The sequence below is a fragment of the Cupressus sempervirens genome, chromosome 8 (genome assembly GCF_028749045.1).
Source record: "Cupressus sempervirens isolate cs-2001-9-10 chromosome 8, ASM2874904v1, whole genome shotgun sequence".
Taxonomy (NCBI): Eukaryota; Viridiplantae; Streptophyta; class Pinopsida; order Cupressales; family Cupressaceae; genus Cupressus; species Cupressus sempervirens.
The window spans coordinates 180,530,466-180,557,247 of NC_143125.1; the positions used below are offsets into that span (position 1 = coordinate 180,530,466).

The 26,782-nt window shown below is 31.8% G+C and overlaps 1 protein-coding gene across 1 annotated transcript; it reads right to left on the bottom strand.

Moving 5' to 3' along the window:
• Positions 1-7,515: 7,515 nt before the first annotated feature.
• LOC149542155 (abscisic acid 8'-hydroxylase 1-like) lies at positions 7,516-14,942 on the bottom strand. The gene is made up of 9 exons (XM_089796172.1): positions 14,592-14,942; positions 13,301-13,619; positions 13,074-13,223; positions 12,585-12,833; positions 11,724-11,807; positions 10,852-10,930; positions 10,596-10,702; positions 10,278-10,396; positions 7,516-7,944 (listed from the first exon to the last, which is right to left on the bottom strand). Exons 1-9 carry the CDS (start codon positions 14,780-14,782, stop codon positions 7,854-7,856), a joined length of 1,389 nt encoding a protein of 462 aa, XP_089652298.1. The 5' UTR covers positions 14,783-14,942; the 3' UTR covers positions 7,516-7,853.
• Positions 14,943-26,782: the final 11,840 nt, after the last annotated feature.

Below are 26,782 nucleotides of genomic sequence, written 5' to 3' on the forward strand. Positions count from 1 at the left end.
AAATGAGAACATTTTGAGTTTGTAAGACAAACTTACTAAAAATAGAAAGCTCCCATAAATAGTAACCACCCTGTCTTCTAGTCCTTATTAAAATAGAAAAGACTGAAACTAAAATATTTTTGGGTGATGCAAGATTGATCTTACACCCAGGATGCTCCTACATCAATCAATAAAATTTATATTTGATTAAATTTAATGATTTATTTCCAATAGAGAAATCATATATTTAGTTTAACATTTAGTCATTGTTAATTAGATTAGATATGTGTTTATATATAATAATAATAATAAAGAAACAAGAGCAGTTACAAAATTTGATTTAAACATAATTTATGAAATAATAGCTAACCAAAATAATAGCAACCCAAATGGTAAATTCAAAATAATAGGGCCAAAAAAGTAGGGCAAAAAATTAGTACCTGGAAAAATAGGTACTAAAAAAGTAGGGCCCAAAAAATATGTTTTTATATTTTGTGTGGAGTGGGTAATTTGAAACAAATTCATGGAATGTCAAGAGGCATTCATTGAACTTAATATGCAAAGCCTATCATAAGTTATAAAACAAAGACTTCTCTTTTCATTTTCATTTTGTACTTTTGCATGGAGGAAGAGGTGGAGATTTTTGAAGGAGTAGATTGGAGATTTTGACGAGTAATTTTTTTACAAGTGAGATTTCCATTTTTATTTTTATTTTAGTTTTGGATTTAGATTTAGTTGTGTATTTAGATTTAGCTTTAAAATTAATTATAATATTCTACTTTGATTTAGATTTTAATTTAAATTAGTTTTATTTAGATTTAGAATTACATTCTAAATTGTTTATATTTGTATGTAATAGTTTAGCCTTTGCATATTTGATTTAGGTTTAGAATTGCATTCAAAATCTATTTGATTTATGTATTTGATAATACTTCTTATTTGCATATTTTTAATGTGTATTTTTTAAATTAGTTTTAGATTTGTATGTTTTACATTAGTTTTAGATTTGCATGTTTGATATTAGTTTTAAATTTGTATATTTGAAAATAGTTATGGTTTGCATGTGTTAGATTTGTATGTTTCATAATAGTTTTACATTTTCATGTTTCAAAATATTTATATTTGCACATTTCAAAATTAAATTTTACCATTAATTAGATGGCAATGCTTCTATATCAATGAAATTTATATTTTATTAAATTTAAACAGAGAAACTATATTTTTAGTTTACATTTGATTATTATTAATTAGATTAAGTACATATATTCTATTAATGTAGTTTTCACACACACACACACACATGTATGTATGTATCTATATGTATCTATATGTATATATATACATATACATACATACATCTATATATGTACACACACACACACACACACACACACACACATACATATACATATATGTGTGTGTGTGTATGTATGTATATGTATGTATGTATGTATACATACATACACACACACACACAGACACACACACACACACACACACACACACACACACACACACACAATGTTTTAAAAGTGGAAGGCAACTTCACCATAGTTCCAATATTACAATCTAAATATTTCATTTAAAATAATTTTGATTTTGATTTATTTTATTTTGAACATTATTCATTTGAAATTATTTATGTTAATTATTAGTACTTTTTTAGTATGATTATTTCTATATGTTGATGTTTCTTTATAAGTTTTGAGGTTACTATTTCAATTATGGATGCCTTGAATAGAGAATTAAACTTTATTGATACTAGCTTGACCACTTCATTGGCCTCAAATGATTTCTTTGAGACTGAGTTTGACAAGTGCCTACAAATAATTAAAGATTCATGCACAACTATAATCAAAATTGCTAAGAATGCAATATTAACAACTGAGTGTTTTGAGGAAATGAAAATAAGCTAGATGGAAGATGTGAAAAAATTCCTACATAACACATTTGCAAATTAGATAGGTTTTCCTCAATGATGAAAGAAGTCTTTCACAATCATTGTTCAAATAAAGGTCAAAATACAACTTTAATCATTGGAGAATATGACATGTATTTACACCATTACAGAGAAATGTTTTATATATAGTTCATTGTTTTCTTTGGTTTCAAACTTTTACTTCTTCTAATTAGTTGTATTAGGAGTTGTGTTTCCCCATTGTTATATGTAACTTTCATGAAGAAGAGAACAAGAGAAAAATAATTTTTTTTTACAAAAAGATGTCTTCAATAAAAGTGGCTATGAAACATGTTAATTTAAAAAGAAAATACTAAGTCTACATAGATGTCCTTCATGATAGATACATTTATTGTATACAATTCTTAGTCATTGCAATAAATTTTTTATCAGCATTATTAAAAAATTTAACAATATATAATGCTCTCACATTATCATGTAGAATTTTTTTCCATAAAATGATCCTTATCGATTCTTTCACACTTTTACATCATCTAAATAGTTGTGTTGAGACTTATAATGCCCCTTTCATAAACACGATACAATTAAATATTTTCCACTATTTGAGTCATATTTAAAACCTATATGCTAATTTTGATCATAGTTCTACTCCAAATACTCCAAAATTACACCTAAATATCATACTTCCCTTAACTACATCCTTATTTTAGTGTAACATATAACCAGTTATTAACAGTAACCATAACACTAAGAGTCATATAAATGAAATTATAAACTTTGGATTCTAACTCTATATGTGATTGTACTAAGTATTTAGTAAATTATATACCTAACCTTAACCCTATATGTACTACTAACTACAATAATATTATATTTGTGTGTGTGTGTGTGTGTGTGTGTGTGTGTGTGAGAGAGAGAGAGAGAGAGAGAGAGAGAGAGAGAGAGAGAGAGAGAGAGAGAGAGAGATTGGGGGGTACCTAAAGACTATAGAGAGAGATTAGGGGGTGTATCTAGAGAGAACAAAGGGAGGGAGGTTAGGGGGTATATTTAGAGAGTAGGGAGGGCAAGAGAGATTAATGGGTGTATATAGAGAGTAAGAAGATAGGGAAAGTTAGATTAGGGGGTTTATCTATAGGTTACAAAGAGAGAAAGAGAGAGGGTGATTAAAGGAAACCTCTATAGAGATTGCATAGGCATGAGAGAGATGGATTACATCATAAAAAAGTTAATAATAGGTTTCACATAACACTAATCATAGGTGTTTTAATAGGGCTAACCCATATAAAAATTAACCTAAGAATTATCCTAAAACTAACCTAAAGTGTAATAATAGCACTAACGTTAGTTGTAGTAGAAGTAGTAACCCTAAAAATAACCTAAGTAACCACAATAGTAACACAAACCCTAGAAAATTCTTAAATAGAACACAACAATTCCCTTGACAATAATGTTATGTGTAATAATAGTACTAGAACTAATTGTAGCTATCACAATAAAATTGGTCCTCATAAAAAAGCCTAGCAATTAACATAACACTAACTTTAAGTGTAACAATATAACACCAATGTTAATCATAATAGGACAAATAACTCTAACAATAATGTAAACTATAACAATAACATGAACCCTAATAAACTTATTAAATATAATGTAATTTAGTTCCCCTAAGACTGACCTTAGGTGTATAGATAACACTAACACCAATCGTAGATGTCACAATAACACTAACCCACATGAAAAAAAAAACTAATAGTTATACTAACACTAACCTTAATTTTAATAGTACCACAAACATGAACTAGTAAGAGAAACATTAACCTAATAATAACCTGAACTGCAATAATAGAATGAATTCTAACAAACTTCTTAAATGTAACCTAATAACTGTCATAAGACTAACCTTAGGTGTAACAATAGAACTAACACTAATCATAGGTGTCATAATAGTATATTAAGCATCATTATAAAACTAATTATAATCCTAACATTTTTCCTATTGTAAGTGCACCCCTAACCATAACTCTATATCTAACCTTAACTTAATTAGTAATCTCGGTCCTAACCCTAATCCTATGTCCAACCCTTCATTTATCTTATGTCTAACTATAATCCTAATCATAAGCTTAAGCCTAGTCCTAAGCTTATGCCTAATCATAAGTATACCTCTAATCTTAGTGATATTACTAAATGTAACCCTTCTCCAATCATAATTCCTAATCCTTAAATCTAACCCTAAGTCCATTCGTAATCATAATCCTAATAAGTCTAACTCTAACCCCAATTGTACTACTAAATGCAACCCTTCCCCCAATCATAATTCTTAAGTCTTAAATCTAACTCTAACTCAATCAATATTTCCTAGTCCTAACTGTAATCTTATGCCTAATCCTTCACTTATCCTAAGTCTAAAACCCTAACCTTGAGTCTTAGACTCCTAGGCATAACACTGATTATAATCCTAACGATTTCCCTATCATAAGTGTGCCCTTAACCATAACTCTATATCTAACCCTAACTCAATGAGTAATTTTGGTCCTAACCCTAATCATATGTCCAACCCTTCACTTATCCTATGTGTGATCCTAATACTAACCCTAACCCTAATACTACTCCTAATCATAAGTCTAACCCTAATCCTAACCATACTACTAAATGTAACCTTTTCCCCAATCATAATTTTCAAGCCATAAATATAACCCTAACCCTAACCCTAGACTCCTAATAATATGTCTAACTCTTACCTTACCCCTACTACTAAATGCAACCATTTCCATAATCATAATTCATAAACCTTAAATATAACCCTAACTAAATCAATATTTCCTAGTCCTAACCCTAATCTTATGCCTAGCACTTCACTTATCTCAAGTGTAAAACCCTAAACCTAACTCCACTCCTATGTGTAACACTAATTAAAATCATAATAACTACCCTATCGTAAGTGTGCCCCTAACCATAATTCTATACCCAACCCTAACTCAATGAGTAATCCTAGTCCTAACACAAACCTTTGTGTAACCCTTCACTTATCCAATGTCTGACCATAATCTTAACCCCAACCCTAACCCTAAAACTACTCCTACTCATAATTCCAACTCTAACCCTAACCATACTACTAAATGTAAACCTTTCCAAAATTGTAATTCTTAAGCCTAAGTGCATTGTTGAGACTAAACCTTAATCGTAAAACTAACACTAATCATAACTCTAACACTAATCTTGATCATAAGCCTTACTATAACCCTAACCATATTTGTAATGTTGGCTTTAATTGTAATCCTATCTATAACTCTACTTCTAACCCTAAGAAAAACTCCAACCCTAAAAATGAGATTATGTATCACCTTAACATTTAGCTTATTGTATGCCTGACTCTAATCATAACCCGAAATTCTTCCTTATCGCAACTTAACCACTAACTCTAACTTGAAGCCTTATCATAAGTATAAGGCTAACTATAACTCTATACCTAGTAATCCTATTTATAACTCTACCCCTAACTCTAAACTTAAATGTAAGCATGACTTTAACCTTAATTGTAACTATAATCATAGTTGTACTCATATCCATTACATTACCCTTAATCCTAACCCATTCCCTAAATCTTATAGAAAGATTAACTAAATCAATGAATATAACCTAAAACCCTAATCCTAAATTTACTCCAATTCATAACATAGATTATAGTCCTAAACACCTATATGTTTGACCCTTATTCTAATTATAATCCTAGCCCTAGCCCTACTTCTAATCATAAGTCTAATTCTAACTCTAATCCTAATCCTAATTCTAAATGTATCTCTTTCCCCAATCATAATTCATAAGCCCTAAATCTAACCCTTACTCAATCAATGCTCTTGGTCCTAACCCTAATCATATACATACCCTTCACTTCTCCTAGGTTTGAAACCATATATCCCTAGCTCTACTCCTAAGTGTCACACTAATTATAATCCTAACAATTTACCTATCACAAGTGAACCCTTCACTTATCCTAAGTATGAAACCCTAACCCTACATGTACTCCTAAGCATAACACTAATTATAATCCTAAAAGCTCCCCTATTTTAGGTGTGACCCTAACCATAACTTTATGTCTAACCCTAACTCAATGAGTAATCCTACTCCTAGCCCTAATCCTTTGTGTTGCCTCTAATTGTAATGTTATTTATAACCCTACTTCTAACCCTAAGTAAAACCCAGCCCTAAATATATGCATACCTATCACCTTAACAACTACCTTATTGTATGCTTGACTATAAACATAACCCTAATCCTACTTTGTCCATAAACCTAAGAATAACGGTAACCCAAATAATATTTCTAATGTTATGTTTAAAAATAAAACACCACATATAGAATTAAAAATAAAAATTTGAAGAATAATTTTGGACCAACTTAAACAAAATATACGATTATAATTAAAAATTAATTAATAATTTCATACTAACTTTATTGAAGTAATAAAATAATAAAATATTTTTGGTGCTGCATGTATACCTATATGTAGAATATGCTATCATTGTGGAAACTTCTATTTTCATCAATCCCAATTGAAATATTTAACCTTGAGATTTGTTGAAAATAAACACCTCATATATATATATAGACAGTTAAAATAGTACCTATCTTTTTCAACAAAGTAGACAGTTGAATCTTCACATCCCATTCATTGGACAGTTACCTTCTCATCCCGTTGGAAAGCGGAAGATTTTATTATCCACTGGATTTCATATTGTAAGGTTCATTTTCAAGATTTGAAATTGTGGTTAAACTAAGAGATCCATTCAATAAAATCCATCACAAAGTTTAGACTTCTTCATATACTTGTTCATATGTGGCCACGTTTGTGTACTCTTGTGCTTCTCCAATAATTCTGGAATTGGTGTTGTACAAGGAACAAACAAATTTTCTTTTGATGTTAAATTCATCTCCATGACTGGTTAACTTCAGCAATTGAGTGCAGAAAGCTACACCTAAATGAGTGAAAATCAGTTCTTGTTCTGTTATTTGTCCTTTTTAAATCTGTCCTCATGTAAATGATGATTTTGAACTATCATGTACTTTATCAGCTTCATGAGAAAAAAACAATCTATTATTAATCGTTTTCAACTTTTAAAATGATTTGACTTAATTAGGTAATAGTATTTCGTAATGGTTTAAGTGGTAATGTTTTACTTTTTATCAGTGCATTGTTAAATGTGGCAACAAAGATGCTGTCTTTAGTTTGTAAACATAGTTCCACATCAAAAGTATTTAGGAGATGCTGTTTCTAGATTGTAAATAAGTTGGTTTGGTTGTTGAAATAGGAATAGGAAATTAAGAATACATTTTGTATTCTTTATTTGGTGTGCCAATTGGAATAAGGAATAGGAATACATATTCTTATTATGTTCCTAAAATGAGCTTATATCCATTCCAAAAATATAGTTGTTGGAATAGTCATTCCTATTCTCAAATCCTATGCCTGCAACCAAATAGATCTTTTAAATGAATTTAAAAGAAAATGCACTTGAAAAATCAATAACATTAAAGAATCCGAGAAAACCATACAAAAGAAATATCTGTGTACTTTAGTAGAGAAGATGGATCTTAGAAGAAGAAAAAAAGACAAAGTGTAAATATCAAATAAAACTATGTAATATAAATGAGGCCATGAAGAATCATCAAGAATTGTGGCATGTCAATGAATGGGACTTCTTTGTCTACGTACTGTATTCCAGTGGATGGATGGAAGTTTCCTATATAACACTCCTTTCAAACTTAGGTTTTACTTTGGAGTAATGAAAGAAACAGAAGAAAAACTAATACTTGTAGGGAATAAATAGCTTTTGCTGGTCACATGGCTTTCAAGGTCGCATCTATGATAATATGTTGGCATTGTTTCAGGTACAGATTTTTGCTGCTGTGAAGGAATATCTGTGGATATGTTTAGTGTGGAGCTCAATGTTTGGACTTATCTGGGGATAAGTCTCACAGGAAGTCCTTGTTTTGGAAGAGGGAAGGGACCATATTCAATTCCACTCTCGGTCCCCACAATTTGCCACCTGCAAAAAAGCCACAAACATATCAGTTAAAAAGCTTCACGGTTGCCCCTTGTCTCTATGCCTCACATGTAGGCTAACACAAAAGAAGCTTCTTGCCCTAAATCTTAGCTAAGTGCTCTTTTAAAGGTAAACAAACTTTATAACTGATTAAAATTTAAGTACGGCCATTCATGTGTGGAAATTGATTGTGTTCTGAAGGTGTTTTTACCTTATTAAAAATGGATCTTATATGGGAAAAGGCTCCATTATCTATAAGGGTCTAATAATTTATTATTTTGGTCATAGATATTTTTTAATTACAATTCAAAAAATGAGAATATGTACTAAAAGAAGAGCACATATGTACCAAAGGTACAAATAGAAAAGTACACATGTACTAATAGTCTAGATCATTTTTTGTTGGTGTTTCATTAAATTGTACAACTACTAGAACATTTTATAAAGACTATCGGAACATTTATACATTTTTGAGTGAGCTACTATTGGTGTAGAACATAGGTGATACTTTGACACCACTTTTAGACCATTTTTTTTTTTTTTTGGCAAAATGGACTTACATTATGGGCGAAGTTAGTTTCCCTATGTATTTTTTCCTTAAAGATAAGCATTTAATATCACATATAATAATAACAAATATATAAATTTGAAATCTAATGATATAATAATATTATTATATTTATAAATCTTAATAATTTTTTAAGATTATGAGAGAAATATAAAAATATAATAATCATTAGTTTAATATTAATTATAGTAAAAGGATAATGACGAATTAGAATAAAAGATAAATAAAATAAGTCTTTTTGATTGGTTTTTAATGTTTTGTGTTGAATTTATTTAGGACCTTTATGTCAAGAGGTTAATTATAATAGAAGTAAAACACACTCTTGAATTTTAATAAATTAATGTAATGTTACATTTATATAATCTATCTTAAAGTAAATCTCAAGATATTTATGATTCTTGTTATAACCTCACCATTCATTCTTTTGGGAAGTGGATTCTTTCCAATTACTTTTCATGAAATATAAATAGATAGTTTAAAACTTCTTAGAATTAATATATATGTTAAAAACATTTTAAATACTATTTTTTGAACAATTGAAAATAAACTATGCACACTATCCCACCTCTCCAATCAAACAAACATAGTACTAACATCACACAATTATTAGGACATTTGACAATAGTACAATTTTTCTTGTGGTAAAAGTGATGATGTTGCTAATCAAGATGAACCACCCCCTCAGCTAGCACTGCTTTAGCTGCTTGAGGGTTACTTTTTATATTTTTTTTTATGAATAGATATTGACTTCGACTTCGGCCATGTGAAATTTGGTGGAGTGATCTTGTATCCAACACTTTTAGTGAATTGTAATCATAGTATATTATTCATTAATAGAAAATGACTATTCATCAAAAAAAAAAAATGATCACATTCAACAAACTAACAAACTCAATGATTGATTCCCTCTAGCTACTTAGAAGTCAATATAATTATTATAAGCATTTAACACACAAAGACAATTTCTTTTTGTCAAATCTCAATATAAATGATAGCATAGAAAGACAAAAGAAATGCTACTTCTTGGTCAAATTTCCAAATAAATGTACCTTAAAACTAGGAATACACCAAATTAGTAGAGGAAAGGACTCACTATTTGAGCATGTTCTAATAGCTGTGATAGGAGTTGTTGATTTTTGCACAAATATGGGTCCATTTTAACACTATCATTGGTCTCACTTTTTGACTTTTTGTTTGGGTTGTTTTGAAAACCTTGACAAAAAGCATGCTAATGTAACATCATAATTAATGATGTGAATCTGATATCTTATATTGTGATATTGCTACTAGGAGTTAACTCTGTAATTTTTGAGTCAAATCCACTCACCCATGTCCCTAATCCATCTCTCGTGAGAATAAATAGAACACTTAGCACTTCATGGATCTAGGTGATGCTCATTAGATTTATTCTCACCAAGTGAGTATATCAAAAATTACAATCTTATAGTAATATTACAAATTGAGTGGCTGTGGAAATATCTCCTACTCATCAACCTTAGTTGTTACTAGAGGGCTTGCCTATTAAACTACTATAAGAAATTGAAAATGATTTAAAATTTCCACATAGAATTTTGAAAAGTTTAAAATAGATGATCAGAAACTTACCATACCCTAATCCATTGTCTTAAAAAAAACTTTGCTGACTAAAGCGCAAATACGACTGTCAGCTTTATGTAAATGTACGAAAAAGTATGCACTTTATATGACGGATCGACTCGGAATCTGAGTAAAGATTTCCGAAAACGATCTTGCTGAGATTTTTGCGTACCTGTACTTTGTTGTAAGATGGTGGATTAAGATAAACATTTCCGTGTATGCCAATTGATTTCCCGGGCATGAGTGAATTCCATTCCCAAACGGCATGAATGTATTTGGCCTTGGAGCCACCTGCGTTTCAACCCTTTTTAGTCAGGCACCAATATTTATTACATCTTCTGTTGTGAAGCAGCTAAGTGTAGATTTAATTAGTACAAATGGAGGATTTATAAACATCATACATGGAGGTAGAAAAAATAAAACTATTTAACACTTTTAATATTGAAATAAAACTTAGTGTATATTGCTTAAGCCGTCCCCTAATACTCACTAAGAATCTTGAAGGATCGAAATGTTGGGGATCAGGGAAAAACTCTGGATTATGATGGATGTTTCGAAACAGCGGCAATACCTTCCAACCCTTGGGAATGAGGAAACCTGCATTACAGCCAAAGGAGATATTGATCACACATTTGTCTTTTTGGATAAGATTTTTGTTTGAGAATGTGGAGTCTTTAGAAAAAATATTAAAAATTTAAATCGTTTGGCACGGTGAACGTTATTGATAATTCTTTACTCATTTACACCTTTGTATTCAACATCTTCAGCAGCTTCTCTGAAGGTGAAGGATAACACTGTTGCTACCCTCAAAGTCTCCTGAATAACCTGAAAATAACATCCTGTATAAGTTAAAGTGCTGGTAAAAGAATATCCAGAGATTTTATGGAAAAGTCTGTTGTTAGGGTTTTCTACTGCAAATCATACAAATTTAATGATCTATTGTCATAGTAAGAAAAAGAGAAATGTAGAGACAGAAGCAGACTAAGCATTATAAATAGATGGATTGTGAAGTTTTTAATGAGAAGGCCAAGGAAAACGTAATATAATATAGGATGAGTTGTGAATTTTAATCTATTATGAGAATAAGAAATAGGAAAAATTGATCACTACTTTAGTCCATTATGAAATTAAGAAAGCAAAAATGAAGAGTTACAAACAAACAAAGTATTCTAAGTAAATGGATCTTATAATATTTGATTCATATGAGAATGTAATAGCAAAAACAAAAGAGGAATGAAGGATAGGCTCAAAGGAAATATTCTAAACTGGTAAATTATAAAATTTTATTTGTCATCAGAATATAATAATAAAAATGAATTATTAAGTGATCAAACAAACCAAATATTATAAATAAAACAACTAAACAAATTGGTCCATCAAAATGAAATTAAAAGAAAAAACTAAAACTAAAACTAAAAATCGACAAAATACTAAATGAACTAATTAAGAAAATTGAACTAAAACATTAATAATAAGAATTTTATAACCACATCTATGATCGATTATTAGTACTTACTTTTACCTATCTACTTATCTGTATACGATTAAAAATAGAATGTTTAAACCCTAAAATCTGTTATTAACAACAGTGTACTGCTATCCAGAATGTCATGCATACCCTTGTTGTGAGCAGCATTTTCTTAGTGTCTGCGATTGTCAAGTACTCCTCTTCCTTATTTCGTCCAATGGCGTCTTGCTCGACCTGCTCAGAAGATTTTGAAAGCACGTTTTAATCTCAAATTCACAACATCAAAGATATCATTCTTTTATAGTCCATAATATAGTTTCTAAATTCAAAATGTTAAAAAATTGTATTACATCTTATCTATCATTGGTTTTTTTTGCTTTTTAAAACAAAAAATTGTGAATCATAGCATATGATTCAAAATATCGATATAAAACAAATATTACATTAATGCCATTTTAATTGTCTAGTTTTTACAAATATTGAAATATGATTTATGCATGCAATTCAAATATCATGTCATGCTATTTTACTCTGCTAGAAAAAACAAAACAAAAACACAAGACAACAAATTATAGAATCCACTTTCAAGACAGGGAACATCTTTATTAATGTTCAACTGATACAACACAATACATCATCAATGACCTATGGAAACATTTATAAAAAATATATACAAGTGTCAAATAAAGAGAAAGGAGAAGACATCATCAATGACCGATGGAAACATTTATAAAAAATATATACAAGTGTGAAATAAAGAAAAAGGAGAAGAGAAAAGATCATGACCTTAACCATCAAACTTTACATACTCAACAAATATTAATGTAATTATCCTCTACTCTTTTGAATCTTAGATGAATGTTCTAAAATAAATATCACAAAAATAACAATTTATTCATCTACATTTTATAACTCTTGAGATGTTATCCAACTCACCGATACAAAACAAAACTTAGACCATTGAAATCATAAACTACAAATGCACATGCTAGAGCTAGTATCATTACGTACGATGACAGCGTCGAGGAGGACGGGATATTCTGCCAGAAATTTAACAAGCCATGTCAAGACGCTGGCTGTTGTATCATGCGCTGCAAAGAGAACGCCAATTACATTGTCTGCTATCTGCTCCTCCTTCAGTTTCTGCCCTTTTTCGTCTCTTGACGCCATTAATGACTGCAAAAATCCTACGTGACGCTCATTCTGGTCTCGTCTCTCTGCAATTATTTTACTCAATATCTGCCCAAGCTTCTCCCTTGCCTTGAAACCAAGTAGAACATCAACGATAAACAATAAAAAGATGAGAGACTCACAATTTATTGTTGTGTTGTAGACTCTTGTCTAATATTTCATCTATTCGATCAAATAGATTCTAAACTACTATTCATAAAACATAAATCAACTATTTTGAATGATAAAATTAAATTCTGATTAAATTCTCATGTTTCTTAATAAATATTATACATTTTGTTAAATTAATATCTAAAATATCACAATGACCTTGATGGATTTGTTGAAGAGCGTTCCAGGGATATTGAGAGGCAAAGAATTGTAGCCCTCCTCCAAAATGTGATAATATTTCTTGAGAGCTTCATTGTGAGCGACTTCTAAGGGACCAAAAATGGAATGCAGTCCAACATCAAATGCGTACTGCCAAAATCATGTATGCCAATATTAGAGCTATAAGAAACAATAACAACACTTTTTTTTCTTAGAAAGAATGTCACCTTTTTCATCTCCTGGAAAGTAATTATTGTGCGCCCTTCCCACGTCTTCAAGATATTCTGTGCTATCTTGTCGATGTCAGGAACAATGCCACGGATGGCCTCAGGAAGAAAAATTGAATGAACGAGTTTCCTCAGCCGGGTGTGGTATTCTCCTTCTTGGAAGAAAAGAGCATTTCGCCCAAGCATACGCTCTTTGCTCGCTGGAAATGTGGGCTTAAAAATCTGAGCTTTCTGGACCAGTACAAATCTCACTGCCTCTGGGTTTGCTACCATAATGCAAGGGCACCCTAGAATTCGAGTTTTGAATATTTCACCATATCTACACAAAACAATGTATGAAATATATCAGAAAATAACAACACATAAACATTCTAAAAGTTTTGTAGATGACTGAACTTAAATTGGTTATATATCTATTATATATTACATGATATATAAAAAGAAAGCCGAGAGATATAAAGACTTTAATTCTAAGTTTTGTATATGGCTGAACTTAAACAACACATTCTAAACTTTGTATATGACTGAATTTAAATATACTTTGTACACAACTACATGGCTGAATTTAACCAGCACACACTAAGTATTGACCGGCCCTCATCATTCATAAGCATAAACTAATTGTGAAAACAAGGATAGGAGTAGCTACATTTGCAATTTCAAAATGAGCCAACAGCTGGTTAAGCAATTTCTGAGAAAAAAAAAGTAGGAATGGAAGAAAAGTAAGTTAATTCTAAGAACAAGAGAAGGAATAGAAAAGAGTAGGAACATCACATTCTTTTTATGTATCTGCACAAGCCAAGAACACATGAGTTTATAAAGCATAAAATAAGCATTACAGATATGGTGTAATTGTTTTATCTTGAATCAAAAAGCACACACTAAGCATTGATTAGTGCTACCTATTTACTGTTCATTGAACATTGATAAATAGATGGGTAAACTAAATTTGAGAACAAGAGTAGTAGTTCTGGCTTCATTTTGTAAAATGTATATGAACCAACAGGTGGGTAAGCTAAGCTAATTCTTAGAACAAGATTAGGAATATCCACATTTGTTTTATGTAGGTGGGCAACATAAGAGTTCTGCAGAGAAAAAATCACATGAGTCACGAAAGACATTTGTTTGTCAGATAATAAGACATAATGCCCTAATTGGCATACATGTGATGATTATATGGGAAAAATATAGAAATCTCATCAGGGTGCATGTGGGGTTGGGAATAACAGAAGATAAGGTCTTGCAGAGTGAACCATCTAAGAGTAATGAGAAAAGAAAGAGATATTAGTACCTCTTCTGTTTAGTAGAGAAGAAAACGTTTGGATTTTGAGAGTATAGCTGCAATGTTTCTCCTATAAATGGCCATCCCATGGACCCTGGTGGCAGTCTACTTCCTCTGAAGGAAAAAAATGGATGATACCCAAGTCTTACCACCACGCAAACTCCCACAACTATCAGAATTGCTAACAGAAAAAATATCATTGTAACAAAAAAAATGGACTAGAACCAGCTGCTGGCTGATTTCCAGTGACTTAACTAGCTAATCCTAACAATCTCAAACCATGTTAGCTGCCCAAAACCCAAACTAAAACCAAGTGGACAATGTGGATTGGACAGAGAAATTCACTCCCTTAGCAATAAGGGTAGTTAAACAAAGGTATGCAAATGGTCCTTCGTGGGGCTTGATATAAATAGTTTCAAAACCAGCCCCCAATCATAAAATTAAAATGTTAAGAGTATAATTATACCAAGATCAAGGAAAATTAAGTAGAGATTAATATGATTGTGAGAAAAACGTAGAGAAACTGTGAACCCCGGATAAAATGGGGAATTATCCAAGTTTTAGCCTCTTCTGCTTGGTCTCATTCAAAGTGTGCCCAATTCATGCCATGTACTAAGTTTTCAAAACATCAAAGTACTTCATAACCTAATCAAAAGAAAGAGTACCACCAAAAAGCTCTACCTTTGTTTATAAGCTTTGACGACTTCATAAACGATGTTCTATTTTGCTCCATACGATTTTGAACGTATTTGTAGACCGAAAAGTATATATCTATTGTCCATATTATGCTAAATCTATCTTTTCATGATTTGTATATACGTTAACAGAGTTTTACATTATTATTATTATCATTAATGTATTGATGGATTTATAGGCTTTTTATTTTTCAAATTGTATGGGGACCATGTTTATGTATTAAGGGACACACAAATGTGGTCCTATTCCATTTTTTGAATTTTATTTCATTAAAAATTAAGATCAACAAATTCAACAATGAATGTTTTCTTGTTGGTTTGTAATTCAAAAAGATCTTAAATAAAATATCTAGAGTCTTGCATTAATGCAAGATTTGGGTTATTAGTCATTATTGAATGAATTTAATAGATAATAAAGTTTTATTGTAAAGACTCCTTCAAACACATTTTTAAGCAACTTGTAACATTTATGATAGATATGACATAATTATAATGACATTTTTTTAAATCATTTCTCTTATGTATCTTAAATTATTTACATATTGATGCCACAACATCATTGTTCCCTTCCATTTTTGTTTGCCTATGGTTTGTTTTCTAATTTTGTTTTGTTCGACATTTTCTATTTTTTCCTTACCATCATCCTATGGGTACAAGGAATAGAAATTATTTGTTATATATTATTTGGATAATTGTTAGTTATGGTTAGTTGTTGGGAATAATGAAAAATAGAACCATTAGGAGCCATCTTGAAAGAGGTGGAGCTGCAATTAAAAGGGACGAGGATAAGGAATGTAAAGAGGAGGAATGTGTAGAGTTTGTTTGATTCACGCCCATTTTATATATAAGGTACTCCCCTTACTAATACCAACATACACAATAGAATAAAGAAACAACAATAATTTATCTCCAATAAAGTAGAATTACAATATCTAGAAATATGACATGCAGAGAGCCAGAGCCACTATATGCAATCTCAGAACTATCCTAGATAACCCTACAAGATTTCATTATATAGATAAGTTTTAGCTACCCAATAAGGTTCTTAAATTTTTAACCCTAAACTATCAGACCAATCATCCCTAAAATATTATTATTCGTATTTTATTACAATAGAATAGGCCCCAACAACTTTTAGAACTCAAAATAAATTTTGAAGTAATTAAATTTTCTTTTATTTCAATAGATACAACTTGTGGAGACAATAACTCATCGTTAGTTGACTTGATTTACTATTATGACCCCATTTAAAAAATAGTATGATCTTCTATACAATTCTAAACTTGTGCAAGATCTAGTTAGACGAGGTTTGGCCCTTTGTTGGAGCCTCTAAAGCCTTTAAAATTGAGATCAAAGTTTTTATACCCTATTTTTGTTGGCATAACTAACCTAGTTGATGAAGAATTCAAGTTGTTGATGATTAAGAAAGGTTAGTACATGACTGATAACATGATAATTAGTTATACTATCAGTCATTGATGTCAAACTATCTGGTATATTATTATGACTTGTTACCATATCTTCTAGAAGGAAAAAGTTGTTATAAAATGGAGGTGTATATGAAGATGTTAAAAGACACATTGATAATAATCTTATCAGGTAATAGTTGGGTATGTCTAGGATCATGGTCAACCAAAATATGTTCTTTAAATGTCAATAAAAAATTCAAAAATTAGGGTTATGTCAACTTGACATGCAATTTTCTACTTATTATAAACTTTATATAAAAAAATTGAGAGAAAAGAATCTCTATAAAATTGAATTTATTTTCTAAATTAATAGGCCTTATTTGGAAAAAATAAAATTTGATTAGTCAAAATTTTGAATTTTAATACAATAGTACAAAAATTTCAGGACAAAAATAAGAAGTAGATGTATGTCTGACCACCTTAATCAGAATCAAATGATAATATTTTTAAATAATATTATAGATAGAAGAAGTAGATTCATGCTTGGATGTCACACATATTTTTGGGTATTTTTATTCTAAATTTAAATAAATAATTATTAATTTTCTACTTTAGTATTTTTGGAGTAAAAAAACTCTCGTGTCTGACCACCTTGACTAATTCAAAACTTTTAAAATTTTAATTTTTTCTTTTTCTTTTTCCCTTATAGTAGAAGAATCATAAAATGTGATGCATCTTTTGGATTTCAAAAATGTTGTACCATTTGAAAGTTATAGTCTTTTTTTCAAGCAATGTGTCAATCAACACTTTATACATAACTGATAACTCCATTAGAAAATAAGCAATAATTACTTACTGAACTCATAATTTGACAAACCTTACATTTATGGAAAGCTAAGAACATTCTTAAGAAACCTTTTATTTCATCAAATTTTGGTAAAAAAAAATCACCAGCTAGATGTTTGAAGTAAAAAGCACACAAAAATAGGCCAAAAATGCATTTTCAAGGCATTTTTAAAGTTGACCATATAGGGTTGGTTTCAAAAGATATCGTAGGCCTTATAATGATATTAATTATTTTCATTTAGTATCAGGATGAGTGGGAAAAAAAGTTAGAATAGATTTTGAAATACTTTGAGGTATTTCAAAACTACATATTTTTCATATCATCATTTTTTGGCACACCATGATCTTGCACATACCCTGTTGGAACAAATAATGTTGGATAATAGAATAGGTTAATTTCTTATTAGAAGAATGATATTGAATAATATTCAAGGAATTAATAATCATAATTTAAATAATGAATATACAAAGTGATTAGTTATAAGATAAATTATAACAAACAATACTTATATGCAAGACTATGTCTTATTAGTAAATTGGGAACAAAGTCCTATAAGAATAAATGATTACTTATTAGAAACAACCAAGTCTTACAGGAAAGTAGGATGAATCAAGCATGATTCAAGAAAGATGGTGATCCATGAAGATTGAGATAATAAGGAAAAGGAGGACTCTTCAAGAAGTTACTACAAGATAAAAATGGTTTACGGAAACGATGAAATCTCAAGAATGATTAATGAGAAGATTATGATCGTTGGATATAGGTTTATGGTTTATTACCTAAATTATTTACATAAGGGAAGAGAGAAGATGAAGTTAGGTATTATGAGGAGAAGAATGAAATTACAGAGAAGCCTATTGTGACAAAATATTGGTGGAATAGTGGAAATGGTGAAGGAGTTTTGCAATCATATGAAAGGATATAGATCAAAATAAAGGATTGGAATAATATGTTATTGTGTTAAGGAATTTTTTTTTGGATTTTATATAATAGAGTTAGTGCAAAATATAGATCATTTTTTAGTTTTCACTCTCTAGCCATTGTGACAGTAAAGTCCCTTAATTGGGTGACCCTAATAAGTCTATTATGATTCCTTTAATAGGGTGACATTTTTAGATTAGAGTGTTTAAAATAATTTAGTAAGGCTATTGGTAAAAGGGTAAATACTTTAACAAGTCTCTAGGGAAATCCCTTGACACCATAGCATTTAATAGTGCTTTTGTAACCCTTAACTGAGCAAGCTCTTGAATCAGCATTATTCTAGAAGAGTATAACTATTTGTGGGCACTAATCTCACACCATGGTTTTCACTGTAATTGGGTTTCCACAAGATAAATACTGGTCTTATTGTTGCGTGATTTCTTACTTAATATTGAATGGACATTTATTGTTTGAGTAATTGATAACACAATTATAGGTTAACTAAGTCATAATCGGTAAATCTATTAAGGGGTATTTGGGATTGTAATTTATTGCATAAATTGGTGGTTATTGATTCACTCCCTAGTAATCTCTCCTATACCTACAATTGGTATTAGAACATGTTGGTTCCTTGAATTGGAAACTTAATCACTTTGAGAAAAGATCTCAAGATGTATAGGAAGGATGCATCAAAGTTTAATAAGAATGTGGATGATTTCAATACATGGGAAAACATGATGAAATTCTACCTATTAGGACTCTTGGATAATGGAGTGGATTATCTCACTAATAAATATGTAAAACATTTTGGTACTCTTTCTAATACATAAAATAATGAAAAGATAATTCATAAATCTATGATGATAGAGATCACAAGTGCCTTGAACAACTCAAATATTTTGACACTCATGACCTACCTTTGAACAACCAAGTAGATGTGGGACAACCTACTACAAGTACATGGAGGAGATGAATATGTCTTGTAGGAAAATGTTGAAAGTCTAAAAGGAAAATATGATGAGACGAGGATGCATGAACATGAAACCTTTGCATACTATGGAACTAAAATTAAGGAGAGTGTTGCAACTATTAGATGAATCAGTGAAAAGATCGAGGAAAATGAGGTTGTAAGTAAAATTCTTAGAACTCTTCCAAATAGGTATGCTATTAGAGTTTCTTCTATACAAGAACTAAGGAAAATTAATAAGAGTAATATTATAATTGATTCACTTATTGATAGGCTCACTAAATTTTAATTAATAGCCAACCTGCTAGTAAAGTTGCATTTCAACATACAAGTAATATCAGATCATCGAGGAAAGGAAAGATTACTAGTTATGATTCTGATGGATATGAAGGATTGGCAACTAAAGAAAAAGAGTTAGGAGAAATTGAAGCTTTACTTTCCAAGAGATTTCCTAAAGGAAAAGGAAGATACAAAGGAAAAAACCCTATCACAAGATGAAATTATTGGTAGATTGGTCATTTTGCACATAGATGTCCTAATAAACCAAAGAAATAACGTGATGAAGAAAAGGAAGACATATATGGGTGTGTGCACCAAGATGGTGTACAATTTAGTGGACACTACACAAAAAAATCCAAAAATGTTAACAACCCATTCGGGTTGTTTAAAATTTCAAAAAGTGGCTAAGCTTGGTTACCCAGTCTGGCCAAAATACATAAAATATAAAACCCACTCGGGTTTCAAGATTCAAATAACTTGATTGGGTTTTGAAGAGCTAAATGTAGGCTCTACTCCGAAAGCAATAACTTTTGCATCTGGAGTCTAATTGACTCCATTCAAAATGTGTTGGAAAGATATTGAAGAGCTCTACAACATGATGTAGATAAATCAATCCTATGTCTATAAAATATTATTTTCCATCGATTTGAATTAATCATAATCTAAAATAGGTAGTCATTATTTTGCAAATATGTTATCAATAGGTAAACATGAATGCAAACATATTTTTCATTCTCTATCTCTAAAACACACATACACACACTCAATCACTAACTAAATAACACCTAGTATATCTCTCTTACTAATTCCTAACCTCTCTCTTTGTCTATCCTATTATCCTTAAGGGGGGAGAGAGAGGATATTAGGGGATATGATGGATAGAGTGAGAGGGGATTGGACATGGATAGAGAGAGTAATATGTGTGTGTGTGTGTGTACATACATACATACATACATACATACATACATACATACATACATACATACATACATACATACATACATATATATATATATATATATATATATATATATATATATATATATATATACACACACACACACACACACACATTGTAGTGCCTCTCCCATTTGACTTTTGTTAGTCATCCTAATGGATGCAAGCTTGTTGATCTTTTATTGTGATGGGATTATGATTGTGACCCTGAGTGGTCTACACCATCGAGGTGTTTGGATTTATGTTTCTGTATCAATTGCTTGTTTATGCTTTTGACTGATCTTTGAGGTTATGATCTGATTTTTGGTTCACTGAGGTTTGTGCCAGTGGTTACCAGGATCGATGTGTTATCATGAGGTTGTTTTGTGATTACCTTGAGATGTGTGCAGAGATTGCACTATGTTCTTTTACCATGCCACACTGGACTAGGTTCCTGTAGCAGTGGTTAGTCATGTTTATGACTGTGTTTGCTTATGTGTTTTAAGTGCCTACTTAATGTTGTTTAACAATCATTATTAAATGCTTAAGTAATTAAAATGGATTGTTCATGTTGGATTCTTTGGTTATGTGCTGCGGACATTTGCCTTGTTATATTTCTAATTAGAGAGATATTTGTTACTCATGTTATGTTTACATTTGAGAGGACCTAAGGGTTAGATGTTACACTTTGATTTCAGTATCATAGATTTTAGACTACTAAGTTGTTCAATTAATCATATTGCATGATGATGCCATTTTGAGATGACAGTGTGTTTTTATGATGATATTTGGTTATCTAATTTTTAGACATACCTCTGATTATGTTATGTGATGGATTTAATGTTATGGTTATTTACTTCATTCTTGCATTATTATGCTTTATGCAAACATGAGTGATGTAAATAGATTATTTTAATATAAATAAATAAATGGTTAAAATTAGGCGATTTAATGCATTATTGCTTTGGCTATGTTATTATATGCAATTGTGCTTGATCGTGTTGTTTAGTGTGTAGGATTTATATCTCTGGCAATGGCACATGGAGTTAGTGATTCAACCTTTCATATTTTACCAATTTCGTCCTAGTATGGTCGACGTATCCTTAATTAAAGTGTTTAAATTAAATCTTTCAGTGATTATTAAATCCAAACTCATTTGCATTATGTAATTAGACCAGTAAGCGTGTCTGTCCATTTAGAGGTTCACATTGTCATGAAAGTTATTAAGGAGATTTATGTGTTTTTGAGTTTTAGGGCTTTTTAATTGATTTATTTTAATTTCTGGCAGCTTTGCCATAGATGAATTCCTATTTATAGAAATAGCTTATTTTCATTTGGGTCGATTTGGGGTTTAACCAGATTGGCTGGTTAAATGCCCTAATCGATTATTCACTCGAAAAGTGAATAAGTATCCAAAGAGGAATTTAATTCCTCACTTCTCACTTTTGAATTGGAAAGTTGGAGAGTAAAACCCAAAATTCTCTTCATGAGGATTTATTGTTTTGTTCGTTGTGGGAGCTATGGGCGTGGGATCATCGTGAGGTTGGGCTCATTGGATCTACCTCAAGTAAACCTTAGATTGTCGCAATTTTTAGCTACTTCTATGGGATATTTATTTTATGGTTCAGATTCCCATTTTGCCCTTTTGGCTGTGAGGTAGGGCTTTCCTATTTTATTGTTTCTACTTCTATTTTTTGTAGCCGTTTATTTGGAGGTTGAGAACTAGTGTTCCCCTCAGTTTCTGTATGTTAGTTCTACCCGGTTGGGCGAGTACGAATATTTCCCTATTTTTCAGGATGAGGGTTTGGGATTTTACGCCATTATGCTGGCCGTTTTTGCATACGGTGTTCAATTCCATTTATTTTTGGATTTTTGGATTTTTTGTGCCCAAAGGTCAAATGGATTTTAAATTTGTAGTTTTTCCAAAATTTGGGGTTTTTACCTTGTTTTGCGTATCGTCTTGTTTTCTTGAGTTTTCCTGGCACAATGTGGGTCGTGGACTTGGATGATTCATTTGGATATCAGTCAGACCACTTTTGCACTTTTATGTTGCATTGGGATGCGTGTTACATCTGTACTCCTGACGTTATGTTTGGTTGAATGATTTTATACCTGTGTCATTGTTCTTTTGGACCTTTGCTTTTGTTTTGTGAACGCTTGGATTCATGTAGAATCCATACTCTTGGATTGAGGCCAGTTGAGTAAGTTCATGACTTTTGGTCTTGTTACATCATTGGGATTCATGTAGAATCCATACTCCTAGATTGAGGCCGATGGAGTGATTTCATGATGTATGGTTTCTTGGGCTTTGGGATTCACATAGAATCCATCCTTCTCGTGTTGCTTTTAGTTGGGTGTTTTCTTTGCATTGTGTTCTCATTCCTGTCCTTGTGTTATGATCTTCATGATGGTGGTGCACCATACACCAGTACGTGTGCATACGTTTGTCGGAGGACTTGTGGGTCTTGACCTTCCATGTCTCTTTGGAAAGTTATGATCATTGGGGTTGGGATGGGAGTATGCATGCCCATGGGCACTTGTTGTAGGATGAGCATGGATAGGGTAGGGTAGCAGCTAGGGGGGGCTTCTATCTCACAGCTCAACATTCATGGCGCCAAAGGTTGACAGAGGATAAGAAGTTTTAAGCAAGTGATAACTAAATAAAATGTGTGATTATTAATAAAACTTAAGATAAGTAAAATGTGTGAGCACCCGATTAAGTTCGAGGACACAATGTGTGAGCACCCATTTAAGTTTGAAGACACATGATCCCAGCTTAGTTTTTTCGATGCCAAGCGACTCTCCAGGATGTCAGCCCCTACTTAACAGCCTTTTGAGTGTCTGACTAGGACATGTACTCCTTGCATTGTCTTAGGTTCTTGGTTGCAGCCATCATACTGTCTGGCGTGAGTGTTAGCCTTGGATGTTGTGCTTTATGTGTGTTTGTGGTTGGATCATTATCTCCATCAGCACGACGGGTGTGGACCTATGGGTGCCATGTGGTTGGGAGGTGTAGCTACCTCCACCACTACTAGGGACTGGTGTACAAAGACGATCTTGTCCTAGTGCGACTATTGCTAGATGTTTTCACTTGGTACTTCGAGTTCCGGAGTATGCTTTCTTGTGATTTATGCTTTCATTGGAATGCTTGGGTATCATGTTTAGATGATGTTAGTTTATTTGATGCATTCCCTTATCATGATCTTTAGCATATGATTAGATGATGTAATTTGATTTAGTAATATATCTGTTGCTTACTGCTGTTTAGCATGTGATAGGAGATGTTATCTACTATACGATTATCTTATGCATTTTCACTAGCATTTTAGATTTTCTTATGCTGATATTGTGGATGTTTTTAGTAGTGACGTCCCTATTATGACAGTACCAACGATCTGGTCGGTGGCTGGGGATGTTACGCGCGGGGGATGGCTAGGATCCATAATGGTCTTATGATGCTATTGACAGTTGCGAGGAATTGCGCACTTATTTGGTTGTTTAGTTCTGAAATGTATTTTTGTTCATTGCAATGTTTGTTTTAGTATGCTCTTTGTTGTTATGGTTTTGATGGATAGATGTTCCTCTTTCCTTTCTATTGTTGCTCTTGAGTGTTCATTCCTCGATTCGCATAGATCCGGTACTCCCTGGTGTGGAGGTTCTTTTCTCTATTTTGGTCTTTTGTGCTTTTGAAATTGTTTTCGTGTTTTTTTGGGTGACATTTGTTTAGCATGGTGCGACATTAAAAATGTATCGCATGCCCATGCAAACTGTGTCGTACAAGACTATGAAGTGTCACACGCCTTCTTGAGAAATGTCGCACGAGAATGTGAAGTGTCACACGCCTTCTTGAGAAATGTCATACGACACTGGAAGAGTGTCGCATGCCTTAAGGAGAAGTATCGCCCTCCCTTAGTAAGAAGTGTTGCACAGTTTTTTTGTAAAAACCTGCACAGGCAGATAGCAGGCACTTTTCGTCATGATCCAAACTTTCTGAGAGTTGTTTTCGATACCCTTTTGGGCATTCTTCGACCCTATGTTGTTGCATTTTGAATTCAGTCAGTTTCTCTTGTAATCCAGTTTTCATGGTTCTATTTTTGTCTCTTGGGGTTTAAAATATATCATTTAAGTATAAGAAATTAAATATATATCAACTTATAAAAAATTATAAATTAAATATATGTCAACTTATAAGAAATTATATTTAATTTTTTTATAAGTTGATATATATTTAATTTCTTATACTTAAGATATATTTTAATATATGCAACGAATCTTTTGAGATAGGTTTCAGACCTCTCGGAGATAAGTTATGGATTCTAGGAAATTTCAGGACTTTAGAAATCCAGACTTAGCCAATTTTCAGGGCTTCAAGATTTTAGGCTGAGCCAAATTTTAGGATTTTGCATTTATCCTAGCTTGGTGTGTTGTTGATGAGTGGTCGTTCCTTGAGCCCTCATCTGGTTTGTGGTGGTTGTTGGCTTTTGTTCGCGTGTGTCATTTGGTAGTGGCATTTGGAGATTCGTTGGTTGTCGAGATTGTGGTGAAGTCTTCTGTTGTGATCTTTGTGATCCCTGTATGATGTTGTCATGTGCATTGATACTTATAAAAATAAAATCTTGGCTTGTATTTCATCCTTGTTTCCAAGGATCTCTAGGCGGGGCATTAAATCTGGTATCAGAGCCCATGTTCAAACATTGGGATCTCTATGTTTATGTTGCCCTTGTAGTAGTTGTTGCATTGGTTGAGTGCTAGTATCTTGGTGAGAACTTGTGATCTTTGTTGCTTTGGTATCTACTTGTGATGGACTTGCTTGTCCAGTAGAGGCAACTAGAGCAGTGTATGGAGAAGGAAGTGAGTCTTCCTGGTTGTGTTAGCGAAATCGATGTACCTTGCTGGTTGGTTGCTTGTGTGACCCTTTTTGGTTGGAACCTCTAATTGGTGTCCATGTGTTAGCTTTGAGTGCCTCTTTTTGTTTCTCCTTGTGGAGTAGGTGCATTGTTTCCCTATTTTCTCCTAATTGCAAGTAAATAGATGAATCTTATTGTGATTCTTTATTTTTTTGTTATAATAATGAAATGATTCTTTTCATTGCAAAGTAGTAGTTTTGCATTATATCCTTGGGTTAATGACTTAAGTCCCCAATCTGATTACTTCTTAAGCTTATGGAAATTTGTATTAAATTGATGGATATTTAAATGTTGCATTGCATGGAAATTATTGTTGTCTTCATATGCATTAGATTACTAATGGTATACTACTTGATGTGTGTGAGTGTGTTCTCTAACACTGCTGGGATAATGTATTCCTTAGCATTGTGTGGTGATTTATCCCTCTTGTGTGACTATACTCAATCATCACCTGCAATGTGTTTTGTTTGATGCCTTATTTTATTTGGCTAGAGGTACTTTCCTCATGTTGTTGGGCTAGCATTGGTTTTCAGTATTTTCCTCTCTTGGAGTAGTCATCAAATTTTATCTATCGCTCTCTTTATGACAATTGTCACATTTTACTTATTGTTGAAGTGAGCTCTTTTTGGTACTTATTGTTGGAATTGATAATTCTCCCATTTGGGCTTTTTGATTATGTTTCTTGATGACTATTCTGGATGTGTTTTACTGCTGCCTAGTTGTGTGTAGTGACTCTATCATGTTCATCTCGAACCTCTAGTAGTACATACAAGGGATAATATCATGGAGAACATGCTAGTGTATATTTGATAGATTTAAAGTTGTTAATGTTACTTTTGAAAGAAATTGAAAGATATGTACTTGTTTTATGGTAAGTGACTCTTGGACCCTTGCTTGAAAATCTTTCAGTTCATTATGCATTAGTGCTTATGTTATGCTTAATTAATGAAATTATGAAAGAAGAGTAATGATGGTATCAATGTGTGAACTACCTTTCATTCCATGTCTTATGTTGATTTGGGCATGTGTGCTCTTGTGTGGATTTGGACGTTTTTTCCATTGCTTGTCTTGGTGGCCAAGACTATTGTTTTTGCCTTTGTGGTTTTGTCTTGAGTGGTGCCTCAGATCGTAGGTCTTAGGTCTCTTTTAGCTTCTTCATGTTGTAGCCCTTGTCGATATCTTTTCGATGCTTTTCAAATGGATTCAATCTGAGTTCGGATGTGAAGCTATGGCTTTTGG

Coding starts and splice junctions, on each gene's coding strand:
- LOC149542155 (XM_089796172.1), bottom strand. CDS start 14,782: ATGATATTTTTTCTGTTAGCAATTCTGATAGTTGTGGGAGTTTGCGTG. Junction 13,620..14,591: donor TTCTCTACTAAACAGAAGAG/GTACTAATATCT, acceptor TGTTTTGTGTAG/ATATGGTGAAATATTCAAAA. Junction 13,224..13,300: donor CTTTCCAGGAGATGAAAAAG/GTGACATTCTTT, acceptor TGATTTTGGCAG/TACGCATTTGATGTTGGACT.